At 38.8% G+C, this 18,156-nt stretch overlaps 1 protein-coding gene across 7 annotated transcripts in view; it reads left to right on the top strand.

Annotated features, from left to right (window-relative positions):
• Positions 1-18,156, top strand: part of garnl3 (GTPase activating Rap/RanGAP domain like 3) — a 224,577-nt gene extending 206,421 nt beyond the window's left edge. For 5 of the 7 annotated variants that reach the window (XM_061908271.1, XM_061908270.1, XM_061908272.1 and 2 more), the window contains 4 exons: positions 7,594-7,653; positions 8,362-8,592; positions 14,952-15,072; positions 15,134-18,156. In XM_061908271.1, coding sequence (XP_061764255.1) covers positions 7,594-7,653; positions 8,362-8,592; positions 14,952-15,072; positions 15,134-15,296 — 575 coding nt within the window. In that variant the 3' untranslated portion in view covers positions 15,297-18,156. The remainder of the gene's footprint in view (positions 1-7,593; positions 7,654-8,361; positions 8,593-14,951; positions 15,073-15,133) is intronic. The other 2 variants (XM_061908276.1, XM_061908273.1) reach the window with 1 other exon arrangement.

Raw genomic sequence — 18,156 nt, 5'->3', positions numbered from 1 at the left:
ACTTAAATAAATTGCCAGAAATAGCCAATTTGCTCAATTTACTTTAAAAAAAAAAAATCTATATATATGTATATAAAAAATGGGTGTTTCTGTCCGTCATTTCGTCGTACATTTTTTTTCCTTTTACAGAAGGTTTTTTGTAGAGAATAAATGATGAAAAAAACACTTAATTGAACGGTTCAAAAGAGTAGGAAACCCCGGAAAAAAAGAACATTGAATTTTGAAACAGTTGATCTTCAATTTCGACTCTTTAAAATTCAACCGAAATAAAATGAAGAGAAAAACTAGCTAACTCGAATCTTTTTGAAAAAATTAAAAAATGAATTTATGGAACATCATTATTATTTTTTCCTGATTAAGATTAATTTTATAATGTTGATGGCATGTTTTAAATAGGTTAAAATCCACTTTTGAAATAAGATTTAAATTTAATTATACAGATTTTCTAGATTTGCCAGAATAATTTTTTTGAATTTCAATCATAATAAGTTTGAAGAAATATTTCACAAATGTTCTTCGTCGAAAAAATAGAAGCTAAAATGAGGAATTAAATTAAGATGTATTTATTATTCTTTACAATAAAAAAATACTTGAACATTGATTTAAATTGTCAGGAAAGAAGAGGAAGGAATTTAAAAGGTAAAAAGATATGTTCTTTAAAAATCCTAAATTCATTTTTAAGGTTGTATTTTTTTCTCTAAAATTGTCTTTCTGAAAAGTTATAATAAGCAGAGTAAAAAAGTAAATGAATTTATTTAAAGAAGTGAAGACCAAATCTTTAAAATATTTTCTTGGATTTTCAAATTCTATTTGAGTTTTGTCTCTCTTAGAATTAAAAATGGCGAGCAAAGCGAGACCAGCTTGCTAGTAATGAAATAAAATAGAGGCAGCTCACTGGTAAGTGCTGCTATTTGGGCTATTTTTAGAACAGGCCAGCAGGCTACTCATCTGGTCCTTACGGGCTACCTGGTGCCCGCGGGCACCGCGTTGGTGACTCCTGGTCTAGAGCACAAAAAACATCTGAATATGTTTTTTTAACATTATGGGAGCCCTTTATACATAAACACCTACAGAGTCACCTTTACATTTGAAGTGGCGGGACTGGATGTTGCCTAAGGAGGAGCCAATCAGAAGTCACAACACTTAACAGCACGCTAAGATTGGTTTGGTCCCATCACGTGTGTATTGATATTTTGAGAAACTTACTGTAATGTCCTACTGGGATCCAAAATAATCATAAAAGCACACGAAAAGAGCATGAAAATAGTGGGTAATTGTTTTAATTTGTCAAATAATTAGTTTTTGCATCGGATTAATCACACTTTTTGGTGTGCTTAATCTTGATTGTGAAAATAACTTGCTTGCATAATTTAGATTAACTTTATAAAATGTATTTTGACACAAATGCTATATTATTGAACAATCTGTGTTGATACATGATTATCCAATCCACTTTATTTACATAGCACATTTAAACAACAATTTTTCCAAAGTGCTGCACAAAAATAGTAAAAACAAGAATTGAAATACTATCCTTAGCTCCACCAATGACTGAATAAAAACAAAAAATATATAAACCAATATAAAATAAATTAAAAAAAATATTATTAAAACGACTTATGGGTGAAACCAAATAAAACAATAAATAGAAATAAAAATGTAACAATACAGAAGACCACACAACTTACGTAGTGTTAAAAGCCAGAGAATAAAAGTGGGTCTTAAGACGAGACTTAAAACACTCCACTGTGGGAGCAGTTCGAACATGGAGGAGCAAGGTATTCCAGAGCTTAGGGGCCGACCACAGAGAAGGCCCTGTCTCCCCTGGTTTTAAGTCTCGCCTTGGGCACCACTAGCTGTAGCTGGCTCTCGGACCTCAGAGCAAGCGCAGAAGCGTAAATTTAGATGAGGTCCGAGATATGAGGTGCAAGTCCATGCAAAGCTTTAATGCAATTAATGCAACATTAATGCAATTAGTGCAATATTTTTAGTGATTAATCGCAAGAGTTAACTCTTTGTTTGATAACCCTTAATTAAACATACCACACTACTCCAGACTTCTTGTGTCTCTTAAGGGGTCAAGTTACAAAATACCGTATTTCCTTGAATAGCCGCCTGGGCGCTAATTAATTTAAAACCTCTTCTCTCTCCTGCGCTTATTCAAAGCATGCGGTAAAAGTAAGCAGGCGCTAATAATTTTAAAACCTCTCCTCACCCCTGCGCTTACCAATGGGATGCAGTATAAAATTGGGTGTGATAAAAAAAATTTAAAATAATTATTCTGCGGCCCGGTGGTTGAGGACCACTGCTCTGCAGCATGTCATCCCGCCCACTTTTACACCATGCTGTCTGCGTGCCGGCCGGACGCGTGCAGTTCGCTACTTCTCATTCGAGATTGCAATGCATACTTGGTCAACAGCCATACCTTTTACACTGATGGTTGTGATATAAACAACTTTAAAACTCTTAATAATATGCGCCACACTCTGTGAACCCACACCAAGCACATTTCTGGAGAGCATTGGCTCTGTGGCACATTATAAACGCAGCATAGGGATTACCCATAATGCCGTGCATCCGTGACTCTTGGATATAATATACACGCGCCCCCAACCCCGCCCACAAAAACGAACGCACGGAGAGAGAGGGGGTGGGTGGGGGTTGGGGGCGTGTGTATAATGTATCCAAGAGTCACGGATGCACGGCATTATGGGTAATCCCTATGCTGCGTTTATAATGTGACACAGAGCCAATACTCTCCAGAAATGTGTTTGTTATTCTTATTTGGTGTGGGTTCACAGAGTGTGGCGCATATTAGTAAGAGTGTTAAAATTGTTTTATATCACAACCATTAATGTGATCTGTACGGCTGTGGAACAAGACCCCTGGTTTTCACACTGTAAAGGCAGAAAAAAAACTCCTCCGCCATTTTGAATATATTGGTAGGGGAAGTGTCACTCTTGACGTCACAAATTTGACCTGGTTGTAAAAGTAAGCATGCGCTCATTAATTTGATGAACAAGTTTATTTCAGTAGTAATTCAAGGCAGGTGCATATTACATGCACGGTGGCTATTCAAGGAAATACGGTAAGCATGAGCGGTCCAAATAAATTGGGTGAATAATCTGCGTTGATACATGATTAATGCAATGTTTTAGTGATTAATCGCATGAGTTAACTCGTTACATTTGATAGCCCTTAATTAGACATACCACACTATTCCAAACTTCTCATGTCTTCTTAAGGGGTAAAGTTACAAAATAATCATGAAAGGTCCAAATAAATTGGGTGATTAATTTGCGTTGATACATCATTAATGCGATACTTTGAGTGATTAATCGCATGAGTTAACTCATTACATTTGATAAATTCTAATATAACATACCGCACTATTCCAGACTTGTTGTTTCTCTCAAGGGGTAAAGTTACAAAATAAGCATGAACGGTCAAAATAAATTGGGTGATTATTCTGTGTTGATACGTGATTAATGTGATATTTTAGTGATTAATCGTATGAGTTAACTCATTACATTTGATAAATTCTAATTACACATACCGCACTATTCCAGACTTCTTGTGTCTCTTAAGGGGTAAAGTTACAAAATAAGCATGAACGGTCAAAATAAATTGGGTGATTATTCTGTGTTGATACGTGATTAATGTGATATTTTAGTGATTAATCGTATGAGTTAACTCATTACATTTGATAAATTCTAATTACACATACCGCACTATTCCAGACTTCTTGTGTCTCTTAAGGGGTAAAGTTACAAAATAAGCATGAACGGTCAAAATAAATTGGGTGATTATTCTGTGTTGATACGTGATTAATGCGATATTTTTAGTGATTAATCGTATGAGTTAACTCATTACATTTGATAAATTTTAATCAAACATACCGCACTATTCCAGACTTCTCGTGTCTCTTAAGGGGTAAAGTTACAAAATAAGCATGAACGGTTAAAATAAATTGGGTTATTATTCCGTCTTGTTACGTGATTAATGCGATATTTTTAGTGATTAATTGCAAGAGTTATTAACTTGTTATATTTGACAGCCCTTCAACATACCACACTACTGTATTCCAGACTTCTCGTGTCTCTTTAAGGGGTAATGTTACAAAATATGGATTAGTGATGGGTCCGGCAACACCGATACATCGGCGCATGCGTCGAGCTTGTAGAGCGAAACCCTGTGTCGGTGCGCGTGCCGCCTTTAGAAAGTCATGTGACCGATCATGAGCTGTTTTGGTCATGTGACCGATACGCGAACTGTGTCGCACTGGCATCTGCGCGCCAACCTGTGTTTATAAGAAAGTGCATTTGTCAACGAGATGCTGCTGCCAACAGAATCACTGCACTTCTGTCGTTGTTTATTTGGTCGGGGTGGGGCGGAGGCATGGTTGGGGCGGGGGGCGTGGTTAAGAGGGGAGGAGTAGAATTCACCAACTCGAGTATTGCATATATATTTCACCGGAAGTCATACTTGACTTTCAGTGAATTCTAGCTGTATATCTTTATTTTATTATATACATAAATAAAATAAATGGTTGAATTTCCGACGGCACCTGTCAAATACACAGTAATAAAAACACAGTTGTTCTTCTAACTGTACTGTGTTTGCTGGTTACTAAAAAAAAAAAAAACACTTACCTTTGTTCTGCCATTTGGGTATTGGCGAGCGATCTCCGAATCCGGGAACAGATATCACGGATTTGTTGTAGACATCCACAAATGAGAACGGGATATTGCTTCCAGCTATCAGCATAGGCATCTTTGTCTCAGTATAAGTTACACCATCGGGTCTCCATTTTGCGAGGTGGCCCATAATACTGGGTTGTGAACGATGTTGCGCTGCGGACGCTTTGTCCTTCGCTGACCGTTCATGGCTGAGTATATCCGTTCGGCCACCGTGTTCAATGGAGAAGTCTGTTATACAAAATTTACCGGCAACATACCCCTTCGAACTCTCCTGGATAAACTGAAATTCTTGTTCCCAATAGTTCTGGAACTTGCAAGCGTATTTCTTAATTTTGCTCGTCGACGGTGTAATATATTGGGTTGGAGTCAATAACCAGGCGATGTGACTGTGGGCTTCAGAACAGACTCCCTAATGCATGTTCCTTGACTGCACTTAAATGTAGAATATATGTAGAATATATTTACATTCTATTCTATGTACAGTAGATGGCAGTATTGTCCTGTTTAAGAGCGTCACAACATTGCTGAGTCAGGTTCTCATGGAGCTGGAGGGGGCGTGGCCTCCAGCTCCGCCTGAGTTTCGGGAGAAAATTTGTCCCAGGAGGTTTTCGGGAGAGGCGCTGAATTTTGGGAGTCTCCCGGAAAATCCGTGAGGGTTGGCAAGTATGCACATGGAAGAAGGGAAAAAACAAAAACAGCTCACTCAGCATCAGTCTCAAAAGAAAAATGATCCAGCACTTAAAGAAGGACCCAGCCCTGAAAGAAGGACCCAGGTGGAACTAAATAAAACTAATTAAACGGGGGACAAGTGTGCTGACACGACATGGAACGTAAAGGTGCTGCGAAACAATAAGACCAAACAGGAAACACTGACAAAACAAGAGCACCAGGACAGGAAGTGATTCCAAACACAGGAAAACTGCCAGTAGAAATTCTGACAGTCTATGTCAGGGGTGTCAAAGTTAAGTCCCGAATTAATTAACTATGGCCCCTAGGATGATATTTGAATATTATTAGAACCGGCCCGCAGGCCACAGCTACATGCTGTTGTTTTGCACGCACCAATACTCCATCAGTGTTGGTGCTACGAATTTTCAAAATGGGACCTCATCAAGTCATAAAAATGGGGTCCAACATTACATTTTTGGGGTCCCACTTTTTTGTAACCGTTTTGAAAACAAATGATAAATGTATGCATTATCCTGTTATGTCTCACATTCTATATATTGTTTTGGAAAAAGGTTGTCAGAAATGCTACTTAATTCTTTAAAAAAAAGTAACACAAAAGTAAACACATTTTTATGCATATGTACTTGTATTCAGTTATAAACATTATTCACTTTCTTCTTTCTTTCATTGATCTAAACTTTACCACTGCCGGTGTTTTTTTTCTATATTTTTATTGGTCAAAGTAAGACAAAGAAAACAATCTGAAGTTGTCTTTATTTTTTTGTTTTAATGCCATGGTTTTAATAGTCCGACCCGCGTGTGCACAGATTTTCCTCCATGCGGCCCCTGAGCTAAAATGAGTTGGACACCAATTGTCTATGTTGACATGGTCCAACGTTGCACTATTTTGTTCCACTTTCATTTTGCGATATTGCCATATTTTTGCTGAAAAAATTTAGTAGAAAACATCGACGATAAAGTTCGCAACTTTTGGCCGCTAATAAAAAAGCTTTGCCCTTACCGGAAGTAGCAGACGATGTGCGCGTGGCGTCACCGGTTGTAGGGCTCCTCACATCCTCACATTGTGTACAATCATAGCCAGCAGCAGCTACAGCTATTCGGACCGAGAAAGCAACAATTTCGCCATCAATTTGAGCGAGGATGAAAAATTCGTGGATGAGGAAATTTAGCGTGAAGGACTAGAAAAAAAAAATTGCAGTGGGAGCGATTCAGATGTTATTAGACACATTCACTAGGATAAATCTGGAAAATCCCTTATCTGCCTATTGTGTTGCTAGTGTTTTAGTGAGATTAAATAGTACCTGAAAGTCGGAGGGGTTTGGCCACGGGTGTGTTGACGCCAGAGTCTCTGAGGGAAGTAACGGCAGCTGCAGCAGGACGGAAGCTCCGCTGATGTGTCTGGTAAGAGGGGACTTATTACCACAATTTTCTCACCGAAAACTGCCGGTTGACATGTAGTCGGGATCCATGTTCGCTTGACCGCTCTGATCCATAGTAAAGCTTCATCTTCGGGAATTTTAAACAAGGAAACACCGGCTGTGTTTTTGTGGCTAAAGGCTAAAAGCTTCCCACCTCCATCTTTCTACTTTGACTTCTCCATTATTAATTGAACAAATTGCAAAAGATTCAGCAACACAGATGTCCAGAATACTGTGTAATTATGTGATTGAAGCAGACTACTTATAGCTTGGATCGGGCTGGAAAATAATGTCCGCTACAACCGGTGACGTCAAACGCACGCGTCATCATACCGCGACGTTTTCAACACGACACTTCGCGGGAAATTTAAAATTACAATTTAGAAAACTAAAAAGGCCGTATTGTTATGTGTTGCAATGTTAATATTTCATCATTGATATATAAACTATCAGACTGCGTGGTGGGTAGTAGTGGGTTTCAGTAGGCCTTTAAGTGATTTTACAATTGTGTTTACGTTGATTGTTTCCCATGCTTGTGTTGACATTTCCTCATATTTGTGTTAAATCAGAGGAAGGTTACATTTGAAATAAAACTGTTCACATTTAACATATGTTTCTCCTACCAATACCGATAATTACCGATACAGAACACTCATGCCGTGGTACACTTTTGCCCCCTTCCTTTTGCACAGCACTGTCATTAAGACTGTGAGGTGATGCGATGCCAAAGTGCCTCGTTAGCATTGTCAAGCTTCCTTCCAAGTGTGTGTGACCCTCTCCTTCAGATTCTATACGGATCCCCTACGGTACCAAGCTCTCGCTGTACATGTCGAAGGATGCTGAAGGTACTAAGGACCCTCGCCCCATCAAAGCCCGCTCATTAACGCCACACCCATGTTGCACTTGTGTCTCCTCCTCCAACGCCGCATGTTGACGCTGGAATGCTCATCCCCGCCCCCCTGGCGCCCTTCTCCCTCCCTCCCTCCCTCCCTCCCTCCTTCCTGATGAAAGCATGAATGACTGGTCAGGGTGGTGAGGGGGGAGGAGATAAGAAAACGGTGGACGCATGAGGACAGATTAGGGGGCGGGGGGTTGGAAGACGCCACCGCCGCAGCATGATTTACAGATTGCACTGTCGCCATGGTGACTTTTGTCAGCCGCTCTCGTCCAAATACCAGTGTGTGTGTGTTTTAATTTGTTCTAAAGCGGAGGAAGGAGCGCTGACAAAAAAAAACCATATAACTGCCTTGGGGGGGTGGTCATGTGATGTCACGGCATTCATCATGTGGACAGTTACTGCGGCGATCGGCCAGCTCAATTAGCGCTAAAAGATCCCCTAATATTTCAGAGGAGGCACACGTGGAACACCCTGCAATAACCAGCATGCATTTCAGCCTTGGACGTTTGACATTTTGAGGAAAGTTGACCTGAAAACATTTTGGACATCAACAAATGTGCGATACCCCAAAATGTCAAATCAAACTGACGTCGTCTTCCTAACCGCACATTTGTGTCTAATGTCTCGTCCTCTTTCCCTTATGCCGGCTCGTCAGGGGACTCGTCCTGCAAGCACGTCTTCAAGATCCCGCTGTGCAACCTGGTGGGCCGCAGCATCGAAAGGCCCCTCAAGTCGCCGCTGGTCAACAAGGTGCTGACGGCGCCGTCGGCACCCATTGCCGCCACTGCCATTGCCTCCACGCCCCACATCTCGGCCACGCACTCGCTCTCGCTGTCCCGCATGGAGATCAAGGAGATCGCCAGCCGCACGCGCAAGGAGCTTCTGGGTAATTTTGCTTCCTCTCCGTATGGCGTGTGATACAACTGTACGATATTTTAGGGAAAAAAATGGTTTCACATATATTGATAGCACCGTGCCATAGGCCACAGATTTTGTAAATGCCTTAATTGTCTCCAAGCGGTGCCTGTAAGACAGGAAGTAAAATGGTTGATCAAACAAAACAGAAATCATGGTCATGGACCCACTAGCTGCGGAAGCTAGCTCTCCAATTAGCTAAACAGACTCAATAACGTTTTGGTGAATCTACGAAGCTGAAACAATACAAAAAGAATGCCATTGTAAGTTAAAGGGGAACATTATCACCAGACCTATGTAAGTGTTAATATATACCTTGATGTTGCAGAAAAAAGACCATGTTTTTGTAACCGATTTTCGAACTCTAAAAGGGTGAATTTGGCGATTTAAACGCCTTTCAATTGTTCGCTGTCGGAGCGATGACCTTTCACCCGTGACGTTTCAATAGGAAGCAATTCGCCATTTTCTCAAACACATTACACACACAAGTCAAATCAGCTCTGTTATTTTCCGTTTTTTCGACCGTTTTCCGGTATCTTGCAATCATTGCATCATTATGCCTCATTTGTAGCTATATTTGCATCCAGCCTTTCACTCCACCCACATTTAATGCCAAACAAACACATACCAATCAACGGATTCAAGTACACCAGTGGTCAAAAGATGCGAAAGTCCCTCGTTTGTTCTGCACATTTTACCGAGGACAGCTATGCTACGACAAATGGCACAGAGATGTGTGGATATCTTGCGACACTCAAAGCAGATGCATTTCCAACGATAAAGTCAACGGAATCACAAAGGTGAGTTTTGTTGAGGTTATTGACTTATGTGCTAATCAGACATTTGCGCACGGCATGACTGCCAGCTAATCGATGCTAACATGCTATTTAGGCTAGCTGTATGTACATTTGTAGCCATATTTGCATCCAGCCTTTCCCTCCACCCACATTTAATGCCAAACAAACACTTACAAATCAACGGATGTAAGTTGCTCCAGTGGTCAAAAGATGCAATTGTTGATTATAAGGCGATCGCTGAATAGCTTCAATTGCTATTCGCTCAATAGCTTCAGTTTTTTCTTCAATTTCGTTTTCGCTATCTGCCTCCACACTCCAACCATCCATTTCGATACATACGTAATCAGTTAAATCGCTTAAACCGCTGAAATCCGAGTCTGAATCCGAGCTAATGTCGCTATATCTTGCTTTTCTATACGCCATGTTTGTTTGTATTGGCGTCACTATGTGACGTCACAGGAAAATGGACAAGTGGATTTACAAATAGCGAAAATCAGGCACTTTAAAGCCTTTTTTCGGGATATTCCATGATGGGTAAAATTTTGAAAAAAACTTTGAAAAATAAAATAAGCCACTGGAACTGATTTTTATGGTTTTAACCCAGGGGTGGGCATTACGTCGATCGCGATCGACTGGTCGATCTCGGAGGGTGTGTCAGTCGATCTCAAGCCAGGCATTAAAAAATATACATAAAAATGAGCAATCATCAATCATACCAAGACTTCACTTTCGTCAGTTGTTTGACATTCTCGGCACCCGAGGATCTTGTGAGATGACGCTGGCTGCTGCGAGCTCATATTTAAGAAAAAAATCTCTAACAGGGCGGATGCAGAGAAACACATTTTATTTCTAGAGACTCCGTACCTACTGTCAAAACTCTAAAGACCGACTGCACAGTTCCTGTCTTCACCATAAAAGACCTGTTTCATCCAGCCTGTGCTAACAAAATAAGAGTCTCAGAAAGCTAGCGTGTACAAGCTAGCAAGCTACGGAGTTTGATGCCAATGTATTTCTCTCCCGCCCTCAGCGACCGCTTTCTCACTTGCTTGCCCACCCACACACTCACTGACGTCACTCACCTGCTGCCAGACATTAAAGGGCCACACACATACGCTACTCTCATAACAAAGTGTTTAAAAACGAGTATGCAAGTTGGACAAATGAGATGCCAAATCCAACCACTCTCATGTGGTATTGGACAGAAAGGAGGACTTTTTTTTTCCTCCATTTGAAAATGAGGACGTTATCAGCACCACCGTCTAATTCCAATCAATGCAAGTCATCAGAATCAAATACACCAACTTATATTCTTGTCTTCATGAAAGAAAGGAATCTATGTGTGTTAAACATGCTTGTATTTTCATTAAACACCATTAACTTTTTAACAAAAATGTCTCTTTCATAAATAAATAAATATAAATTATAAATAGGAATGAGGTAGATCTCCTCGACTTGGTCAATTGAAAAGTAGCTCACCTGCAGAAAAAGTGTGAGCGCCCCTGTTTTAACCCTTCTGAAATTGTGATAATGTTCCCCTTTAATAATACGAACGCAGACACTCGTAAATGTGTTAGCATATATATTATTAGATAAATATATTTATATGTATTTCAATAATAATAAATATTATTATTATAATATATACTAGCAAATGCTAATGACGCTAGCTTGTTTATGTTACGATAGCACGTATTGTAAAACTTACAAATGTCGCATGAAGAATCCTTTCGAGGAGATACGCTATGGATGGTTATACTTCCAGTTCAAAGCAGTAAGTACATTTACAACCTGCAGCATCAGCAGGGAGCTAACTTGTCCGAACGATGGCGCCATAACACAAACAGCAGCTCACCATTTAAAGGCCTGCTGAAATGAGATTTTCCTATTTAAACGATAGCAGGTCCATTCTATGTGTCATACTTGATCATTTCGCGATATTGCTATATTTTTGCTGAAAGGATTTAGTAGAGAACATCCACAATAAAGTTCACAACTTTCGGTCGCTAACAGAAAAGCCCTGCCTTTACCAGAAGTCGCAGACGATGACGTCACATGTTGATGGCTCCGCACATCTTCACATTGTTTTTAATGGGAGCCTCCAACAAAAAGAGCTATTCGGACCGAGAAAACGACAATTTCCCCATTAATTTGAGCGAGGATGAAAGATTCGTGTTTGAGGATATTGATAGCGACGGACTAGAAAAAAAAAACGTGATTGCATTGGGACAGATTCAAATGTTTTTAGAGACATTTACTAGGGTCATTCAGGGAAATACCTTATCTTTCTATTGTGTTGCTAGTTTTTTAGTGAGTTTAACAGTACCTGATAGTCGGAGGGGTGTGTCCACTGGTGTCTTGACGCCATTGTCTCAGGGAAGTCGACGGCAGCTTTATGGACGGGGCAAGCTCAGCTTTTCTCCGGTAAGAAGCGACTTTTTACCACAATTTTCTCACCGAAACCTGCTGGTTGACATTCGGTCAGGATTCATGTTCGCTTGACCGCGCTCTGATCCATAGTAAAGTTTCACCTCCGGGAATTTTAAACAAGGAATCACCGTGTGTTTGTGTGGCTAAAGGCTAAAGCTTCCAAACTCCATCTTTCTACTACTTCTCCAATATTAATTGAACAAATTGCAAAAGATTCAGCAACACAGATCTCCAAAATACTGTGTAATTATGCCGTTACAGCAGACGACTTTTAGCTGTGTGTGTGTGCAGTGTGTACAGCCCATGACATCACGCGTACACGTCATCATTACGCGACGTTTTCAAGAAGAAACTCCCGGGAAATTTAAAATTGCAATTTAGTAAACTAAAAAGGCCGTATTGGCATGTCTTGCAATGTTAATACTTCATCATTGATAAATAAACTATCAGACTGCGTGGTGGGTAGTAGTGGGTTTTAGTAGGCCTTTAAGTGCATTTGCATGTGTTTAATGAAAAGTATTTGCATTGTGGCTGTCAGCGAAGAAAAATCCATAAATTAGCTGCACCGTTTTATAGGCCACCGGTTTCAAAGTGTAGGGAAAAGATAGCGGCTTATAGTCTCGAGTTTAGGGTACCCACACTTTAAAGAGACAGAACATGAGTGGTGTGGCCTTTGCGGAACAACACTGTCACCTAGTGGCCTCTTGGAAGTGCTGTTGGATGTGAAATGATAACCATAGTAATGCAATAAAATTCATGTACATGCTTCTTTTATCATATTTAATATCCCTATTTCTTTTACATTTTGTGATAGGAGACATGGCTTTGATTCCTGCTGAAAGACAAAATTTGTCCCAGCACTATTTAGAAACGATTGCTTGGGGCGTTATAGCAGCCGTGCCAGCAACTTGAGGGTTCCAGGTTCGAGCCCCCCTTCTGCCATCCTAGACACTGCCGTTGTGTCTTTGAGCAAGACACTTTACCCACCTGCTCCCAGTGCCACCCACACAAATGTAACTTAGATATTGGGTTTCACTATGTAGAGAAAAGCGCTAAATAAACATAATTTACTTCACTGATTGTATTCAATAAATATGCAATCAGATTCATATGCAAGACTCATTGCTTTGTAGTATAAAATGTATTTCGTCATCTGTTTGTATATTTTATTTCTTGGGGACACAAATTGCACCAATTGGATGAAAGGGCCCACTTTTGAAATGTGTTTTAGTGTTTTTACAGGGTTAATGTATAGGTAAAAAACAAAAATACTTAAATGTATACATTTACACATAAATAACTATGCATAAATACATTTTTTGTAATACATAAAGAATGTATTTAATTCAAAAATGCATTGATTCATCTAATTATTTATTTCAATGTTTAATAACGGCCCTGTAATGAGGCGGCGACTTGTCCAAGGCGTACCCCGCCTTCCGCACGATTGCAGCTGAGATAGGCTTCAGCACCCCACGCCAGAAGATGGATGGATGGATGTTTAATAACGTCAAGATTTAATCAATTTTTATGAATTCATTTTATCTGTGGAACTCAGCCATCAAAGTCAGTGGGCGGGGCTAACACAAATCTAGTCTATTGTCTGGAACTTTGGAAGTCTTTGGAAACATGGCGGCTAAGGAGAATATACGCGTACCTTTTTGTGAGCTGGCGGTGGATATTTCAAAGCTTGCGGAGTATGTGGAAGCGGGACCTGCTGGCCCAGTGCAAGTCGTGATCAAAGTGGAGGAATTTACCGACCAGTACTTTTACGCTTCTCTGGTCAAAGTTCCAAAGACGGGTGGACGGGACCGATGTTAGGACCCGCCCACTCACATTGACGGCTGAGTTTCCTAGAAAAAATAGATTCATAAAGTGCAGTAATGAAAAACATTTTTAAAACGACGCTGTGTTTAACGAAATCATGACATAATTAATTCAATCATAAAATTATTAGTTAAATCTCGAAATAATTGATTCAGCTGTAAAATATTAATCTATTAAATTATTTGAAAATTAATTCATTATCAAAGTAATTAATGAAATCAGGAACAATGAAATCAATAATTGAATAAATTAATGAAATCATAAAATATTATAATGATCAATAATTAAGAAAAGCGCTATACAAGTACAACCCATTTAATTTGAATTTAATTGATTTCATAAATAATTAAATCCTGAGATTATGAAATCAATGATTTAAATGATTAAAAACTCTTTCAAATCCTGAAATGTTAAAATCAATAATGATTAAATATTTAATTAAATCATGAAATTAAAAAGTTAATAATTAAATGATTAATTCAGTCAGAAAAATTAAATCAATGCTTGAATAATTTTTTAAATCACGAAATAATGACATCAACAATTAATTAAATATTTAAATGAACTAAAACATCAACTAATAAGATCTATAATTAATCAAATTATTAAATAACATATAAAATTGTGAAATTGAATGACTGAATTAAATAATTTATTAAGTAATAAAATCAATAAATAATTAAATTGTTGAACAATTTATTAAATCATGAACAAATTAAATCAATCATTAAATAATTGACAAAATAATAAATCATGAAAAAATGTAATCCATAATTAAATTTTTAAATAATTATTTGAATAGTGATATAACGAAATAACATAATTAAATAATTCATTAAAACATGACATAATGAAACCAATAATTAAATCAATAAATATTTTTTAAATATATAATTAATGACATGATTAAATAATTATTTCAATTGTCAAAAAAATAATGAAATAATAAAATCAATAATTTATTATTCATTAAACAATAAAATCAATACAAAATGATTCAATAATGAATACATATTTAAATAATTACTCAAATTAAATGTACATTTTATTAAACCAATGACACACATAATAACAATGTATGTTTTTAATTCCAAATCGAAATATTTAATAACAACGTTAAGTAAATATTTAAAGGTGAACTAATGTATTTATTACAATTTTTTTCACTTTACCTTCCATATAAATGCCCCCCGCACCCGTCCTTCATCGTTCAAAAAGTGCAGTACAGTTGGCCAAAGTTTGACCCTGGAACAGACTATATCCCTTTGTTTTAAAACAGGCCTGACAGAAGAACCCAGTGGGAAACCAGACAGCGGCACTTTGAAACAGAGAAGGATGAGCAAGAAGAACGTGGAGGAAGACACTAAACCTCGAGCGCTCACGTCGACAAACAGTGACAGGTGACGTCCGCCATTTTTCTGTCCGAAGAAGAAGAACCATCACGTTTCTGTGCACCAACAGGTTGGACTCTGAAACAAGTGAGTCGGACCTGGAAGTCTGCGCCGCCTCGTCCCTCTTGGGGGCCGAGCCGGAGAAGTCGGTGCTGCAGGCGGAGAGTCCGCCGCTCGCCAGCACCTTCGACCTTGCCGCTTCCTTCCAGGAGGACGTCCTAGACCTCAAGTGAAGACAATCCCATCGTGCACTTCTTTCCAAAAACCTTTGCTCTCCTTCCTTTTGCTTGCCGTTCTTCTTGAGTTTGATTTTGGCCTCCTTGTGAGGGTCTCCTTCCGCCGGACCATACCAGTCAAACTACCCAAAGAAGCGACGCCCGTTCATCCCAAACTGAATGTAAAACATTCACCACAATTCACTCTTTCATTCACGCACCTGCTCAAAGACCACTGTCTGGTGTGCATATTTCTAGGTATATCCTGTAAAAATATATATATTTTATTGTCATATTTAGTCCTGTGTTCTATTCAGCGTGCAGGTAAACAGAATTTGACATTATATGCTTTTTCCTAGCAACCACCATATGAAAACATAGTAATCCAAACATCCCATAATGTAGTATAATACATGCTCTTAGCAAACACAAAGAGCCTTTACTGCAGGGGTGTCTAACTCATTTTAGCTCAGGGGCCGCATGGAGGAAAATCCATTCCCAAGTGGGCCGGAATGGTAAAATCATGGCATGAGAACTTCAAAATAAAGACAGCTCCCGGTTGTTTACTTTGTTTTACTTTGGCCAAAAATAGAACAAACACATTGTGAAAATGTACAAATCACAAATAATCCTCTGGAAAAAAAACACTTCAAGTTTTTTGAAAATTCTGAGGAAATTGGTGCAGTTTCAAAAACACAATGAGTTTAGACGTGGTCTCAGTTTATCTACAAAACCAGGATTAAACTTTAAATCGCAGTCTTTCTGGGATTGAACAAATAACACATGTAAACTCTTTGAGGTATCAAACACCTCCTTTGTCATATCCATGTATCAATCCAGAGTTAACTTAGCAAAAACCGTGAGAATCAGAGGTAAAAACTATTCAAAAGGGTTAAGTTTTCTCACTAAATTTTCATACCTTAGTTGGCGTCTGTCGTGGCGGTAATCCTAGAACCGGTTTGGCCTCTAATGGCTCTGATATTCCGAAGCGTTTTGGGTGTATAGTTTTATCTATTATTATTATTATTATTAATGTTATTTTTATGGAAAAAGGACAACAACGAGGCATCTTGCAATGCTAAAAGTTGATTTTCAAGACAAAAAATTATTTTCAAGGTAAAAGTTGATTATCCGAGTACAAAAAACACTACCGTCTAATCTTAAAACCCACACAAAGACATTGTTGGGGAGTAAGGGTGCCAAATAATGAAGTGTTTGAAGCGGAAGACACAAAACGTCAGGTTTTAAGTTTCCACGCTTTACTTTGTACCTCTTGCTGGTCCTAATAGAATTGCTATTGTGACATCTAGTGGACACATTCAGAACAGCAGCTTCTTTCATTAAAAGAAAAAAAATGCAACTCATTTTAATACTTGGCAAACTCATCAAGCGGGCCGGTTAAAACCTGTTGGCGGGCCTGAGCTGGCCCACGGGCCTTATGTTTGACACCCCTGCTTTACTGATTTTGTGCATTGCCTGGCTTCTTTACAGCCAGGTGAGGGCGCTGTTGTGCCAGTGCCAGCTTTTTCTTTTTATTAATTGGTAAAACTGCTTTTAAGTTGTATTTTAAACGGTTTAAAGCAAAGTTTTACCATAGCAGGTAGTCCTGAACAATTTTAAACAGGCTACAGATAATCATTTTCCTCGAAATACCAAAGTTGTAAGCATCTGTCACGATAGTTTGGCATTTCCTAATACAGAGAATCTAGACATGGCAGTTCAGTTGGTGACCGCTATGGGCAGTGGTCCACGCCACGCCTACAAGTTATGACGTGGGCAAAATGCGTTCGCAATTTACCGTCGCCTCCGTGTCTCGTATCTGTCGTTTTAACCGCGGCTGACACGGTCAAAGTCCCTCGGAGGAGTTCGTTATAGAGGACGGAAACCAAGATGACGGACTTCCTGTTCATTTCCGGATTTGGGGTTCGTAAGGCGAACGCTTCCAGCGATTGTCGTGACGATATGCGAGTCTCTATTTTTTTTTTTTCAAACTTTAGAGATGGCGCAAAAAAGTTACTCAATTAAAGCAAAGTGTCCTTGCTTTTACATGACTAATGTAGTGGAAATGTATTTTCAGATTAAACACTGCTGTTGTTACATACAGCCTCGTGAGGTCCTAAAGTTACACACGTTAAAAATAACAACCACATAACGAACGACTTTTATGTTAAAACGGTATCTTTCTTGGTTGCAAATACTCAATAATAAACGACTTTTATAGTTGGAAAAAAACGGTAAATATACATTTCTTGGTAGCAAATACTCAATAATAAACGACTTTTGTAGTTTGAAAAAAGGGTAAATATATATTTCCGGGTGCGTCCAACTGTGCTAACATTGGTACGAGAGCTCCACCTGGTGGTGGATTTGTGTCACAACAGCCTTCAGATCGCCTGCATGAGCTCCTCACCATCCTTTTCCTCTCCTGCTCGTGTCCTCCAAGGTGGTTGAAGGTGATGTTTACAAAGATGCTGTGTTCATTATGACTTTTTATTCCCGTTTTGTTCTTTCCTTCCTACCTCCCTCTTGGCATTTGGCTGTTTTTTTGTTGTTTTGTATTGACATCTGTATTTCCTCTTGCTGAATCTCTCTGTGATATCAAAACGGAAAAAAAAAATTCACGAGAAAAAGGACAAAAAAAAACACCAAGTGTCTTAAAATATTGTATCGCCATCGTTTTTAATGCCAAGTACTACTTGTAAATGTTTGTGTATCAAATGTGGCCTCAAATGATGAAGCAGAGATGAAGAGTTATTATTACAATGAATTGATATTATAATTATTGTTATTGGAGCAGTTATTTTAAACGAGTGCTGTAGACCACCGCTGTGAAAGTAGTTCTGTTTATTGATATGTAATAAATATTTATGGAATTTAA

The sequence above is a fragment of the Nerophis ophidion genome, linkage group LG08, assembly GCF_033978795.1.
Source record: "Nerophis ophidion isolate RoL-2023_Sa linkage group LG08, RoL_Noph_v1.0, whole genome shotgun sequence".
NCBI lineage: Eukaryota > Metazoa > Chordata > Actinopteri > Syngnathiformes > Syngnathidae > Nerophis > Nerophis ophidion.
This window is presented reverse-complemented; position numbering and strand designations above follow the sequence as displayed.